The 15,161-nt window shown below is 36.2% G+C and overlaps 1 protein-coding gene across 1 annotated transcript in view; it reads left to right on the plus strand.

Annotated features, from left to right (window-relative positions):
• The window catches only part of LOC146472790 (cleavage stimulation factor subunit 3-like), a 28,290-nt gene that overhangs the window by 5,480 nt on the left and 7,649 nt on the right, over positions 1-15,161 (plus strand). Inside the window, exons 4-19 of the mRNA XM_085118988.1 lie at positions 3,644-3,676; positions 5,102-5,199; positions 6,844-6,910; positions 8,023-8,057; positions 8,171-8,231; positions 8,499-8,564; positions 10,208-10,285; positions 10,952-11,032; positions 11,535-11,616; positions 12,346-12,455; positions 13,060-13,176; positions 13,366-13,440; positions 14,178-14,279; positions 14,469-14,510; positions 14,624-14,665; positions 14,924-14,984. Of these exons, the coding sequence (XP_084975114.1) occupies positions 3,644-3,676; positions 5,102-5,199; positions 6,844-6,910; positions 8,023-8,057; positions 8,171-8,231; positions 8,499-8,564; positions 10,208-10,285; positions 10,952-11,032; positions 11,535-11,616; positions 12,346-12,455; positions 13,060-13,176; positions 13,366-13,440; positions 14,178-14,279; positions 14,469-14,510; positions 14,624-14,665; positions 14,924-14,984 (1,150 nt within the window). The remainder of the gene's footprint in view (positions 1-3,643; positions 3,677-5,101; positions 5,200-6,843; positions 6,911-8,022; positions 8,058-8,170; positions 8,232-8,498; positions 8,565-10,207; positions 10,286-10,951; positions 11,033-11,534; positions 11,617-12,345; positions 12,456-13,059; positions 13,177-13,365; positions 13,441-14,177; positions 14,280-14,468; positions 14,511-14,623; positions 14,666-14,923; positions 14,985-15,161) is intronic.

Genomic DNA, 15,161 nt, shown 5'->3' on the forward strand with positions numbered 1-15,161 from the left:
TAATGGTTGTTGAAAGTCGCTGGGAAAATATGGCAAAAAATATCATAATACTTGAGTAGTCTTGTATAAATTTACTACCCAGATCTATCCTATCCTATCCTCAGCTTTTTTTTTTTTTTTTTTTTTTACTCTATGATTTTCCTCCCTCGATATAACAGTTAGCCTTTGTCAATTCCAATCCAATCTGGAATGAGGATTGTAGATTTGTCAGTTGTGACTGTTAATGCTTCCCTCGGTATACATACAGTAGTTAATTTTAACAGTTTCTTCTACCTGGCAAAAAAAATATGTTATTACCAATTCAATCCAAAAACTCGCGAAGTCTTGGATCCAAATTCGATTTGAGTGGCTGGACTAACAGTGATTCTAAAAACCCAGCAGTGAATGGTAGAGTGTGAAACTGATTCAATTTTCTCTCATCCACTTGTAAAATCAGATACAAAAGGCTGTTGTTAATTTACTGAACTTGTCACCAGTGATGCAAAATTGACAGCTCTCCTGCTTGAGTTTACAGTATATTTCAGTCATTCCAAATCAGTGTTTTCAAAGAATACTATATATATCCCATTTTTTGTGAATGCACCTTGTCTGAGTGTGTGGAAAAAAAACTCTGGAGTAAATGGATTTATGTTGCCCAATATTTGGGTAAGAAAAGATAAACTGGCTATTTTGTAAATGAACCCCTACAGGCAGCTATACTTCAGAGGATAATGCCCTAGCTAGGCTGAAAGAATGTCCAAAAAATGAACATTTTCACTTCTCAGCCAACTGTGATGGTAAAAAGTGAGGGCATTATTTTCTGAAATATGAGCGAGCCAGAAAGGGGTTTATTTGTTATAATAACCCTCTGATTAATTTCAGAAATACATGCGCTTAACCGTAAACAAGATAAAACAGCCAGTGATGGCCACAGCATATTTGCAGCCAATCGACTGTTTGCTCGTACCATCAGCTTAAATTCTTTGACTGTGTGATATTCTTATCTTTCCATATTTTGAATTCCTCTTGTTCAAAGCAAGCACTCTGCCAAGGCACAGATAAAACCCTCTGTCAATAACCATCCCTTCTCACACCACACAAATACCAGTACCCTTGAAACCTTTCTCAGTAGTGTTTCATGTGCCCCGTGTACTTGTGTCTGCAAAATTTGCATCATCATGTTATGTGCAAAATCAAAGAGAACTGAAAAAAAGCAAGCCTCAAGACATGTTTGACAATGAGCCACAGCCTAGTAAAAATTCCGTTTGGGCTTGTAGATGGTGTGTTTGCCTGTGAGACAGTTTGGCTTGAGAGAACTGAAATGCACTCTTGACTGGACTGCTGTAAGTTATTTCAGGTGAACTGGCTTAAGACATTGAGAGAACAGAGACTGAAACATACTGTTAACAAATTTGTTGGAATTTACTGCCTTAAACCAATAATCCTGTTCAGGCTTTTTCTGCTGCGAAAGTGACAATTGATAGAAATTACTGCTTCCCACTAATCATTAGTCAAGTGATACCATGTGGAACTTCAGGGAATCAAGTTTCCTTTTGCAAAGACAGAAAAAAATCAATGAAACAGCTGGTTGCATTTGAATGCCCCTATTGTTTTTTATTCTTCAAAACTAAAGATGCACAGACATGCAACAACAGTAAACGTTATTTTGTCCTCTTGTTTGTCAAATTTTCTCTTTCCTGCTATAGTTGAGGGGGTTTAAAGAAAAAATATAAATAATAGTAAAATCACTTATAGAGCACTGTGTCCACTAATTGCTCAAAGCACTGTACAACAATGATTAAACTATAAAATACAAACTAATAGCTATTATAACTAAAGAAGAACTAACAACTAAGAAGAATTAAAGAACTAACTAATTATCTAGCATGTACAATCTCACCTTTTCACAGGTTAAATCACTCTAAAATCATACACCATTATCTACTACTGGACTGCTCTGAATTACACTGGGATTCCTGTTAGAAATGTGCAGTTCCAGAAAAAATCCACACCCACCCCATGAAAGGTCATTGGGAATTTCTAGGGGAAGGGGGTTTCTCAGAAGCCACAAATTTAGCTGAAGCAAAGTAAGAAGCTAAACTGGAATTTCTTGGAGGGGGGCGGGGGGTGGGGGTTACAAAAAGAAAAACCTTATTTTCTGAGGGTGGGGAGTATTGGTATTTTCTGGAACTGCACAATTTTAAAATCAGTCTCTCTTGACAGTTCAGATTGCTTGAAATTAAACCGAAAAGGCATGATAGTGAGAGCCTAGCTTTAGGGGCTGGGGAGGGTATTGGCCACTTTTTATACTTGAGGTGCACGACAGGGACAAACTTTGGGAAACATCTCTATATATTGTGTCTGGTTTTACATCTTGTTGCTAGTTTGTTTAGTATAAAGGCTGACACAAGATGAATACGTTGTCTGGATGCACTTTGACTTTAGTGCCTCTTGAACGATGCACTACGGAATATGGTTTGTCTACATGGATAATCTGTATTGTGGTTTATACTAGGCAAACTACAAGATACGTAATCAGATACAAAAACAGATGTTTGCTTAAGTTCATCCCAGATGCATGGATCCTACATCTGGTATAAAAACAGCCGTTCATTTAACTCAGCTTTTATGTTGGTAAAGGTCTCACTCTCATGCAATTTGAAGTTTACCCTTGATCACTTTGGGGAGAATAATGTTGAGTCTACAACCATCACATTAGTTTGGTCAGCATTTACAAAATAAATCAGCCTGTGAAATTGTTTTCGTCTACCCTGTAGTGGTTCTGTTCTTTTTTTTTTTGTTTTTGTTTTTGCCAAGACCCATAATTAGAGAGAATTTTTTCTCAAGGTCAAAAATTAAGCAACATATATAGTGTCCTTTAAAAGTTTATAAACAAATAGTTTCTGCAAACATATAGGGTCAGTTATTAAAAGACGGTTTAGACGGTGTTTAACAAAACCACGTTCTAAACCATTTTCAATTTTGCCAACAACCCTATCTAAACATTGTCTGTTGCCAACAGTAACAAGAAGGCTAGTATCCCAGACTAGAAAACTATTTATCTACTTATTTAAAATAAACCACTTATAAACAGATTTGGAGGCTCACTGATTGTCTTAAACGGCTGTCTAAGTTAGACTCTGTTTAAATAACTGGCCCATAATATTTTGGACCAAAACAAACAAACCTAATGCAGCCAGCATTGCATTTATTAGGTTTCTGAAAACTAGACAATAGTCTATGCCAAAAATGAAGACATCATCAATATGAAGCGCATCAAACTGGGGAAGGGAATTGATTGATTTCTACCCTTTTATAGATAATTTCAGTAAAATCACTTCAGGGGTAGTTTACTGCTTATAATCTTAAATGCAAGACTGTCAGTATTCATGAAAATGTATGGATGCCTTTGGCAATTATTATGTCTTCTAAATATTGCACCAAAAGTTATTGTCTAAAAGCTGGAGCTGTTCATATACCTAATAATTTGATAGATCTGTTTTACAAACTACAGCCAACAGATGGTTAATTTACATCAATCTATTTGAGACACTTAATATTCTAATAAAGGAGATCCCTTTAATTGTTCAGGCACTGTTCTTAACTTATGTGTTGCTCATCAGTAGAATGTAGGGTGAATTTTGTCTGATTGGTTTTATTTCAGATGAAACATAAGAACTATGAACAAGTAGAAAAGGTAATTGACATGATTATTGTACTGTAGTTCACTCAACCAGAGAAAATAATTTGGGGTGAATGTTAATTGCAAAGTGATGGGATATATACCATTTCATAACGATTTTATCACACATTTGTCCCTAGTCTACTCCGTGAGCAGTGGTTTCTCCACCAGACATAAAGTAGCGTCCGGTGGAGAAATCACTGCTCACAGGGTATCCCTAGTCAAGGGCCCAGCATCACTTTATGGCCAACTCTGAATAACTTTAGCTCAGCTTCTTCTGATTAACAGTTACAGGTGGGAAAGTTTACCTAATATTATTCAGACTGGATGATAATTAAAACATACCTGCATGATTGAGACCAAATCAGGTTAATTCCTTTTTTTCTTGACAAGGCCATGCTTATAGTTGCAACTAACAGTCATTTGCCTACAAACTATCCTAATGAACCAAATAGGGCACCTAAGGGGACTGATTAATAACCATCATCGGCATAACACCATGCACTGCTCAATTCAAAACTTCAACACACCCCCCCCCCCCCCCCCCCCCACCGCTTTAAAAGATTGGCTTTGTTCAAATTCCCTCCAGTCCTCTGGTGCTAACAAGCTTAGTGTGCCTACCCTTTAATGCTCCAAGGCCTCTTTTCAAGGACAAATTGACAATATATATTTCGCTTTCAAAAACTATTTTGAAGCCGTTTTGAGTCAGCCATTCACCTACAAAGGAAAAATCCTCTCCTCAAAGAACTTAACTGCCAAAAGCCAGGAAAAACCAATGTGTGAATTCTGCTGGACCAAAAGAAAACTCCGGTTCCAATTCTACAACCAGAGGGGGTGGTGTTGAAGTTCCAAATTGATTGGCACATTACAACTGGGTGTTTGTTCTTCCTTGGTTACCAGCTGTGGAATGATAATTAAAGGGCTGCATTGTATTTAATGGGAAGATCTGACTTTCCCAGTCACACCCATACAACTCAAGAGAGCCCAGGAAGTTTAAGTACTGACAGTACATGTAACTGATAACATCCTGCATCCTTACATAACCTGTGATCAGGTGTTCTTTTTTTCACGGAAGTGCAAAGTGTGGCAACACGAGAGTTGGCGGTCAGGGGCTTTTCCCAATTGCTGACTCTCGCGCTTCCACACTTTCGCACTTCCCTCTAAAAAAAAAAAAAGAACGTAATCGCAGGTTATTCCTTACCCTCTGCATGGAACTAGGTCGGAGGATTTGTTTAAACATCAAGACATTTATCTTTCAGTTGGTGATCTGAGGACCTGAATGTTTCATTACTAGGTAGTGTTATTACAAGGTTAGCTAGGATGCTGGTCATTGTTGGAATTAAAAAATTGTCCCAGCCCATTCTCTCTGTAACTCTAATTTTGGAACTTTCGTGCCAAAAACCACACGATTTAACCACCTGTTTGTTCCTGTAATTTCAGCTTTTCCAGAAATGCCTAATCAAGGTGTTAAACATTGATCTTTGGAAGTGTTACCTGGCTTATGTTAAGGAAACAAAAAGTTCACTCCAAAATTTTAGGTAGGCTGTAGTGTTAGACCTGGTCTATTCCAACCTTACATTACAATGGTCCTTCTTAATGTGTAGTTCCAGAAAATACCCATATTCTCACCTATGTAGTTTTTTTTTTGTTGTTGTTTCTGTTTTTGTTTTGCATCCCCTCCCCCCCCCCCCCCCCAGGAAATTCCAGTTTTGCTTCATACTTTGCTTCTAAAATTTTGGCGTCTAAGACCCTCTCCCTCGGCCCTTAGCAATTTGTGATGACCTTCTGTGGGGTGTGTATGCATTTTTTCAGGATAAATTATATTAGATAAATATAATATACCCCCATCCCCCCAGGATATTCCAGTTCAGCTTCATACTTTGCTTCTAAACTTTTGATTTTAAGACCCCCCCTCCCCCTAGGAATTTCCAATCACCTTCCATGGGGTGGGTATGCATTTTTTCTGGAACTACACAAATTATTTCTGGCTACACCTTCTCCCCATGTAGATATGAGCATTTCACCAATCTTTCCTTCCCCACCCTAGCCTGGGGCTTGATGACACTAAAATGTATGACCAGTTAAAATTGGGGAAAACCCATCTTTTGACCCCAGGGACCCAGGAAGGAGATTTTGATGGAAGAAAATTCTTCAAAATAGTTACATGTAAGATTCCAGGAAATATCCATCCCTCCCCTCCCCTCCCCTCCCCCCCCCCCCCCCCACATGGAAGGGCACTGGAAATTCTGAGGGGGAGGGGGGCCTGAAAAGCCAGAAAGTTTAAAGGAAAGTATGCTGCTAAACTGGAATTTCCAGAGGGGAGAAGGGGTAGAAAGCAAACACCTTACATGGGAGGGGTATGGATATTTTCTGGAACAATGACATAATGCCATATACTTCTGTTTGGGTCCATTTCCTTCCCCCCTGTCTCCTCAGGCTTTACACTAATGAGTTAAACTATATTATTACCATAATCTTGTTTTGGAGATTGCTTGGGTACCCTAATGTTCTGTGTCGTCAAATTGAATTTGCTTTCACTTGGTTCAATCCCTTAATGAGTGACTTCAAGTGAAAACATGGAATTAATGCCAGGCAAAGTAGACAGCATAAATCACGGCAGTTCAGTTATTATTGCTACATGTATAAGCTAGGTTAGTTTCGAAACCAAAAATATATAATGAAATTCTGTAATAATTATGTTAATTTAAATTAGTTTTAAATCAGATGTCAAATTATTGCCTTAACTGCATCATAAATGGTCACTGGTGGAGGCATGAAGGATGCATTAATTTTGTGCATACACATATTGTGCAGTTCCAGAAAAAATCCATACGTACCCACCCCATGGAAGGTCATTGAAAATTCCGAGGGGGAGGGGGGTCTTAAAAGTCAAAATGTTAGAAGCTTAACTGGAGTTTCCTGGGGCTACGGGAGGTGCAAAACAAAAAACCTTCTGTGGGTTGAAGGTGGATATTTTCTGGAACTGCACAATTATAGTTTGTTTTTATAAAGCATTAAGGCATTTGAGAAAATTTCTGTTTTGGAATTTAATACTTTAAGGGTATTAAAAAGCTGTCCACCAGAGACTAAGAGTAATTAATATATTACTGACAATAATTGTTGCACTTGGGTGGGAGAGAGATTTTTATACCCTAGGTATTTTTTGTCTGTTTATGTGACAGAGATAAGATGTTGCAAGCATATGAGTTTGCTCTGGATAAAGTTGGAGTGGACTTCAACTCATACCAGGCAAGTACATGCTATATCTTTAGACTAGCAGTTGTCTTGTATTTGGACGGGGAACCTCAGATTATAAGTGTGGTTTTCCGCTGGCTGAGGAAGGAAAGAAGCAAAAAACATTTTTCTCACACACAGCTGGGAGTATGGGTTCAAGTGTGTGGGGGGTCTTCAGGTCACATGGCATTTCAGGGTTCAGTTGTTTTTTGGTTGCCTTCCGCCATCACCTGACCTGCTCCGCCCACCTGCTCTGGTTGTTTGGGTTGTTTTAGATTACAAGTAGTGCCTTAGTAAGGTTATTCTTGTATCTAGGCTCAATTTCATATCAGCCATTTATTAGCTCTTTGTGCTGTAACGCTATTGATTTGTGGTGTTGATGTAATAAAGGCATGGTTGGCTTGGCATGGCTCCCAGTTGTAGGTGAGAAATAACTATTATTTATTAGTATAAATCTACTAGTGTCCTATCACGAATGCCATTCTCTGATTGGCTATGCTACTCGCTATCTATTCGGTGATAGATAGTGAGTGGCGGTTTTCAACAAACTGGCGCCACTTCATCGCGTTTTCGAGATGAGGATATAGTTAATTTACTTGTTTAGTTTTGCACGACTAGTAGAATTATACTAAAACAATAGATTATTTGCTCTTGATTTCTATCGCGTGATAGCTGATGAGGGCGCATAGAAATCTTGAGCTCGTAATCTAATTGTTAAATATGTCAATTTTCTACTGTCGATAGTGTTTTGAAAGATAATCCCAATATAAAGATTAATGTTATAATAATATTAATGTGCAGTTCCAGAAAATATCCAAACTCCCCCCGTAGGGTGTTTTTGTTATGCACCCCACCTCCCCTCAGGAAATTCCAGTAATTAGCTTCACACTTTGCTTCTAAAATTTTGGCTTATAATACCCCCCACCCCCCTAGGAATAATTTCCAATGAGTTTCCTTTGGAATGGGTATGGGTTTTTTCTGAAGCTGCACAATACACTCAATAAGGAAATGGCTAACTAGTTTAGACAATAAGAAGAGAATTAAGTTCTCTGAAATTCAATTTTAATTAATTGTTTTCAATTTCAACATTATCAGGACATGTCTTTATTGATTTTTTTTACGTACAGGTTTGGGTTGACTTTGTGAATTTTCTAAAGTCAGGGTGAGAATACACATTCTTTCATTTGAATGATAAATTATTTAATTATGGTTTTTCCAATTAGATTTCATTTCATGTTTTAATAAATTCATTACCATGCGCTTTTTACCTTTTAGTGATGCAGTTGGCAGTTATGCTGAAAATCGCAAGATCATCACCATAAGAAAAGTTTATCAGGTAATCATGTGATGGGACCTTTATTACATATATTGGATCCAGTACAATGAAGGTGGGGTGGGGTGGGGGTGCCTAGAGTGTTTCAAACTGCCATTAGTTTGTATTTATTCGCACATGACAATCAGCAACAGGAAACTCATACTTTTTCAAAGATATCACATAATTTATTGCTATTAATAAACTATACCCTCTTTAATTTAGTCCAAAACTTTCAGGTTGTGTACAAAGTTATAATTTAGTTGTGCATGGAAATTTGTTTTTTCATAGAGAGCTGTGGTTACTCCGATGTTAAATTTAGAAGCTTTATGGAGAGAATACAATGCTTTTGAACAGGTGAGCTGTATTTATAACATACTGATCTTTATTGACACTACAACTTTTTCACCCTTAACTTTAGTGTGCAATGACACCCCACCTCTCAACTTTTTTTGGTAATATTTTTGCAGCTTTTTATTTTGAGAAGTCATTGCTGGCTTTCAGTAGCTGTTAGGCAGGTACAAAAGTCGGACCAGATCAACTCCGTGTCGTGCTGTGTAGTCAAGCCGGCAGTTTGTATTCTAAGTGCCAGTTCCTCTCGGACTCGTCTCGTGTTCATCCATCCCTGATCCTGCCACGTTGATCTCCATGCGATCAACAGAGCTGACTTTTGACACTATTATTATCAATAATTCAGATCACTTTTTAATCAAAATGCGCATAACTTGTGTCACGCATCCACTTCTTCATTACAATGTGCACAACACTCACCTCACTCTTTGCTTTCTCACAAAAAAAAAAACATCGCCTGCTGTGAAAAATAAGCAAATATATACATTCTTAATTACTGGAAATATCATTTTGGTGGACGGATACAAATTCACTGACAAAGATGGCCTAGATTTTACCTTCATCTGGGTCCATGATGGTGGAGATCGATGCGGAGGGTGATGATGAACACGAGACGAGTCCGAGTGGAACTGGTACTTAGAATACAAAATGGCAGCTTGACCACACAGCACGACACGGAGAAACGTCAAGAGTCTTTCTTAATTTGGCCCATTTTTTTTTCATGATCCAAGGCGATCCGAGTTGATCCGACCTGGACTGGCAGTCTGAGTTGATCCAGTCGGACTTTTGTACCTGCCTGTAGCTGTTCCTTTTTCCGCTGGCATACATGTACCTGTAAACTCGCTTACAGCTATCTTAGCTGTATTTTTAGCTACAGTACTGTAAGTTGTAAGCATACTGACCACGTTAAATAATTAATTAAGTTATATTGTATTGTAGTGACATGCATTTTTTTTAAGTGACATGATGTTGGCATGGCAATCATGCTATAATGGGTGTGTCAACCAAAATGTTGAAATTTTCAAATAGAATTCTCTGTTAGGTAAATTTTCTTTGTTATCTTTACTTTTCTAGTCTATAATTTGTATCAATCTATTGTTGATGTCTTTTTTCTGGAAATCAAATTAAAGGTGGCATATGTGGGTTATTTAGCAGCTGTGTAAATTTAAAACGACATAGTATTCATGACATCATCATGGACATACATTTAGATGCTTAATATCTTGTAGAGAACTTTATTTTATAGTGGGCTGTATGTTGATAGTAAAACAAGGTTACTGTATGTAACAAAACAGAAAACTAAGACTGAGGCTCCAACCATGCCAGCTTGGAATAACAACCTTTTGCTAATTTGATTCTTTGAGATCCATTAGACAGAAATTCAATTCAGCCTACGGGCTGCAAAGTAATTTTAATTATAAGCATTACCTTACCTTACCCTACCCTTACCTAACCCCACTACCTGTATAGAGAGTGAACTAATTGCTTGTATTGTCTTTGGGGTTTTGAACACTTTGAGCTTGACAGAATGTGTGTGATCTCTGCTATGGACATTGCTTGTGTGAACCCTAGCTTGTCCATCAGCTAAAGATACTCTCCTCTCCCAATGGAAAATGTGGCTAATAATTGTGTATTTTGCTCTATTTCAGAGTGTGAACAAAACCTTGGCCAAAAAACTGATTGATGATAAGACTAGAGAGTACATGAATGCCAGAAGGGTTGCAAAGGTATTGATAGTAAATTGATCACTGGTCCATTAGTAAATTGTTATCCAGAAAACAAATTTAAAGTAGTAGGCTTTATTTTACACTTTTCATTAATATTATTGATTATCCATAATTTTCTTGGGCCCCTCTTAATAGAAAGCATGGTTGACATTATTTTTGGCTGATTTGAATCATTTTTTAATATTTCAGGGATTTTACAGCTCAGAAAAACATGGCATGGCTCTGATAAAAATTGGAATGGTTCTGATATTTGTACTTGTTCCCTTCTTGGACCACTGCAGAGGCAATAAAATTTAGGATGAAAATTTTCATAATGGGTATAATAAGTTTGCTTTTGGCAGAGATTTAAAGTCAGTCTAAGCATATGACATACAGCTGTAAATTGTCAATGAATATAGTACCCTTCCATTCACCATTAAAAACTATATGCTTATCATGTACCACTGACAAAAATTAATGAAAAACATACCCTCAGTAAAATACTGTTCGAATTTTTATTGGAGTCGACATGCCATTTTTTCTCTATTAAACCCAAAATGATAGAACTGGTCTTTTTTATTTATTTATTTATTTATTTTATAGCATTCTTGTGGCTTAGTTTGCCTTTGCTTTGTTTTCTTTTGTAATTAGGGATTTAACTAATAACTGTTCATGACTATTTTACAGGAGTATGAAGCCATAACACGGGGATTAATCAGAGGAAATCCTTCAGTTCCAGTGCAGGGAGGCACAGAAGAAACTAAACAGGTACAACTGGCAGTTTATCCTCCAGTCCTTCAGTCATGCAAAAAATGAAAGATGTTTTAAATTACCATTGATAAAAGTAGGACGGTGTATTTGAGGCTAATATTGATATGCAGTTACAAGGCGCTTGGATGCTAGCATAATGCCAAGAGAGAACTTAATATTATTGTAGATTTTTTTTTCCACTGTTGTTAGTCTAATTTGAAATTTTTTGCGTGTACCCAATTTTTACTGGTGCAATGCATCAATGAAAATAAAATACTTTATTAAATATTTTACAATTAACATGATTATAACAAAATTTCAATTCAGTAAATTCAACCAATGAAATGAACTTTTTCAACAGCATTTTTTTGACACTATAATAATATTAAGGCACCATTGGATAAGAGAGTTTTTCACCAACACACAATTATTTATATTATTTGATGTGCGAGTAGACTAAACTGCCAGTCAAATGTGTATATTTGCATTCTAATAAGGTTTTTTCTTTATCTCCTGTTAGTTACAAATTTGGAAAAAGTACATAGCATGGGAAAAGAGCAATCCTCTGAGAACAGAAGACACTGCCTTGCTTACCAAGAGAGGTTAGTTGGTATCAGCTACAGGTCCTTTCATGTGACGTAGTTGATATGTATACACTCATAATTGTGTAAACTAGTTGTAAATATGTCTATAACTTTAAATTTGTTAGTAATAATAATTTCCAGGAAAGCAACTCAAGGTTGAATTACGTATAAGATTGACTTTTGTTATTAAACTAAGCAGAAAAACTAACGCGGAGAGATTTTGATGTTTTCGATGACATCCTGTCATCATTATCAAGAAAATGAAGAAAATTTACTTAAAATTTACATTTTCTTGATAATGATGACAGGATGTCATCGAAACGTTGAAATCTCTCCGTGTTAGTTTTTCTCAGCTTAAGGTTGAATTAGTTACTTAATTGCACATTATTTAGGTCATTCATTTCCATAAAATTTGTTATGTTTACAGTGACTGTCTTAGCAGTTACTGATTAAAAGTTAGGGTAAGTTGCGCAAAATTTAAGAAAAAGCCTAGGGTGAAAAAAAAGGAGACAAGTAGTTTGAAATGAGGATTAGGTTAATAAATAATCCATCCCCAATGATCAGTTGTTGTCCCAGAACAAAAGGTGGATCACAAAAAAGAATTAATGACTTGTTTTATGAATTGAGCTTTGTAAAACAATTAATTACATCTCTGATACTTTAGAATAAAACTGACTATAAGGCTGACCTTGCTTCCTGACTGCAGCTAGTACAGCTTTCATGAGTTTTTTGCACGTCCTGTTGCAGTTTTGTATGCTTATGAACAGTGCTTACAAACGATGGGATTTCATCCTAATGTGTGGTGTGAAGCAGCACTTTATCTGGAGCAAGTCAGTCAAAAGATGTTGGACAAAGGGGTATGCAATAAATTTCAGTGTATTAACTTAAAAAATACTGGCTGTATGCTGCCGACTTGTGGCTAGTTGCCACAAGTTGATACTCGTCACCCTCCAGTTACTTGCCACTTAACACCCTGATTCCTTGAGATCAGCCCAAAATCAGACCAGTAATGACTTCAGGGTGAGGTCATGATCCACACTATGTTTGTTCATTGAATTTTTTGCAATTTTGGCCTTCAATTCCTTTGGAAAATGTTGCCCCAATGGTTTTATCTGTTGCTTTATGCTTCAATTGCAATACAAACTTACGATGTAGCAGTTTATTACATTTATGGTTATAAGCCTTATTACAGTTGTTGTTTTTTTTATTTTTTTGTTTAATTTGCTTTACATAACACAATACAATAATTACAATATTGAAAACTGCTTACACTCTTATTACAGTTATGGTTATTCAGTTTATTACATTTATGGTTACATTTTATTGCATTTATGGTAAAACATTGGGGCCACATGCCAAGCGTTTGGTGAATCTGAGTATATACTTAATAATAGTTACTGATCACTTATCATTATACAACTTTAAAGGAACTTGATTTTTCTTCGTGGTTTGCTCTTGTAGGACATGCAGGGATCTAAAGTGTTGAGTGATGAAGCAGCAGGAATCTATGAACGAGCCATCACAGGACTGATGAAAAACAGCATGCTTCTCTACTTTGCATATGCTGATTTTGAAGAGGTAGCATGCATGACTAAAGGATGACCACAATCATGTTTGAAAACTGCACACATTAACTGAACACGTACTGCAGGAAACAACATATTTGCCTTTTTAATTTCGGCATTTAATTAGCAAGTGGTGAACAGTGTTATCCTTTGAATGATGCCAATGTTTGATGTCAACTTTTTTTTTTGTTCCTCTGAGTAGGGAAGGATGAAGTTTCAGAAGGCAAAGGAAATATATGAAAAATATCTGGCACTGGAAAATATTGATCCAACTTTGGTGAGTTAACCCTCTAATATTTTTAGCTCTCACATTTCTATGCACACTTCCTATTACATTGTGTTAGTTTTGTAAGAATGTTTTAGATAGAGGGCCACAAGTTTATTAGTTACCTCAACTATTCCGTGCCACCCTCTCTAAATAAAGTGTATTATTATTATTATTATTATCATTATTATTATTATTATTATTATTATTATTATTATTATTATTATTAAGTAATATGATTATTTTGTATAAGTTTTATGGCACTTCATCTATTCAATATTAGTAAGTAGAGAGAAAAAATTGAGAGCTACCATGACTTAAAGCACAAGACAAAACGGATGGTGATCATTCCAGTTGTCAATGGTGCATTAACGGCTACAGTCTTGGGTCAGGATTTGGGAAATGGTAGCAACTGTTATGGATGCCCTAATAAACATGGAACTCTTGCAGCGGGTGTGTTTGGGGACCGCCAGAATCATGAGAAGGTGCTAGACACTTGAATACAATTTAGGAAAGAATAGAAGGACTGCAGAGCATCCCAGGTGACAGGTGGTGGCCCAATGTTCTGCAACTTGCTTCCTGTCCAATCAGAGTGGCAGTTGAGATTGTGATATTTTTCATAAGTTCATAGACTACTGGTTGCCCAGTTTAAACAATGCACTTATGTTTCTTATTATAACAAATTTTTGCATTCATGGCTTACACCCCAAATCAGGATAGTTAACTCCTATTGTTCTCCTAATTTACAGGTTTACATCCAATTCATGAAATTTGCAAGAAGGTCAGAAAGCATTAAAGAGAGCCGCACAGTTTTCAAGAGGGCAAGAGAGGATACCAGAACAAATTTTCATGTGGGTGTTGTAAGATTATTTTTACTCAAATTATACATGAATGAAACAACTTTGTTCAATACATGTTGCTTTAATTTATGTCTCTTGACCAGCTGTATGACCTGTATGGTACTAGCATTGCATGTAGTACTTCCACCACGTGAGCAAAAAATTTAAGTCTCTCAGTAATGTTGCTGGTATGTTTTGTAGGTTTTCATCGCTGCTTCTCTTATGGAATATTACTGCAGTAAAGTAAGTCAGAATGTCTATAGTAGTTTTATTATAATTTTGTAGCATCAAATTGAAAATAAACGCCAAGTAACTGATGAGTATGTTTCATTAATTCATTAATTATCTGATTTCAGGACAAATCCATTGCATTTAAAATCTTTGAACTGGGCTTAAAGGTTTGAAAACACATTTTTGTTATTTAAAATTAGTGTTATTTCATCTAGCCATTATTTTGTGTGTGTGCAGTAACTTGTTTTTTAATTATTATTATTATCATCATCATCATCATCATCATCATCATCATCATCATCATCATCATCATCATCATCATTATTATTATTATTATTATTATCATCATTATTATACAATCTTGAAAGATGGACAGTCACATACCATTCAGTGTTTTTAACTGTTTTTTGTTTTCTTAACAACAGAAATACATGAATGAAACAGACTATGTGTTGGCTTATGTAGATTATTTATCACATTTAAATGGTAAGTTTGAAGGAGTAACTGTTTCAAATTGAACATTGATCATCGATCTTTTTTTTTTTAATTATATTTTTTTTATTCTGGAATTAAGCACAAACATAGAGCTCTTAAATCATATAATATAGTTACTGGTGCTTTCAAGTAATTGCACCTACTGGATTGTGTACTCATGTCGTGGGC

This window comes from Pavona decussata, unplaced genomic scaffold, assembly GCF_977016875.1.
Source record: "Pavona decussata unplaced genomic scaffold, jaPavDecu1.1 SCAFFOLD_96, whole genome shotgun sequence".
Classification (NCBI taxonomy): Eukaryota; Metazoa; Cnidaria; class Anthozoa; order Scleractinia; family Agariciidae; genus Pavona; species Pavona decussata.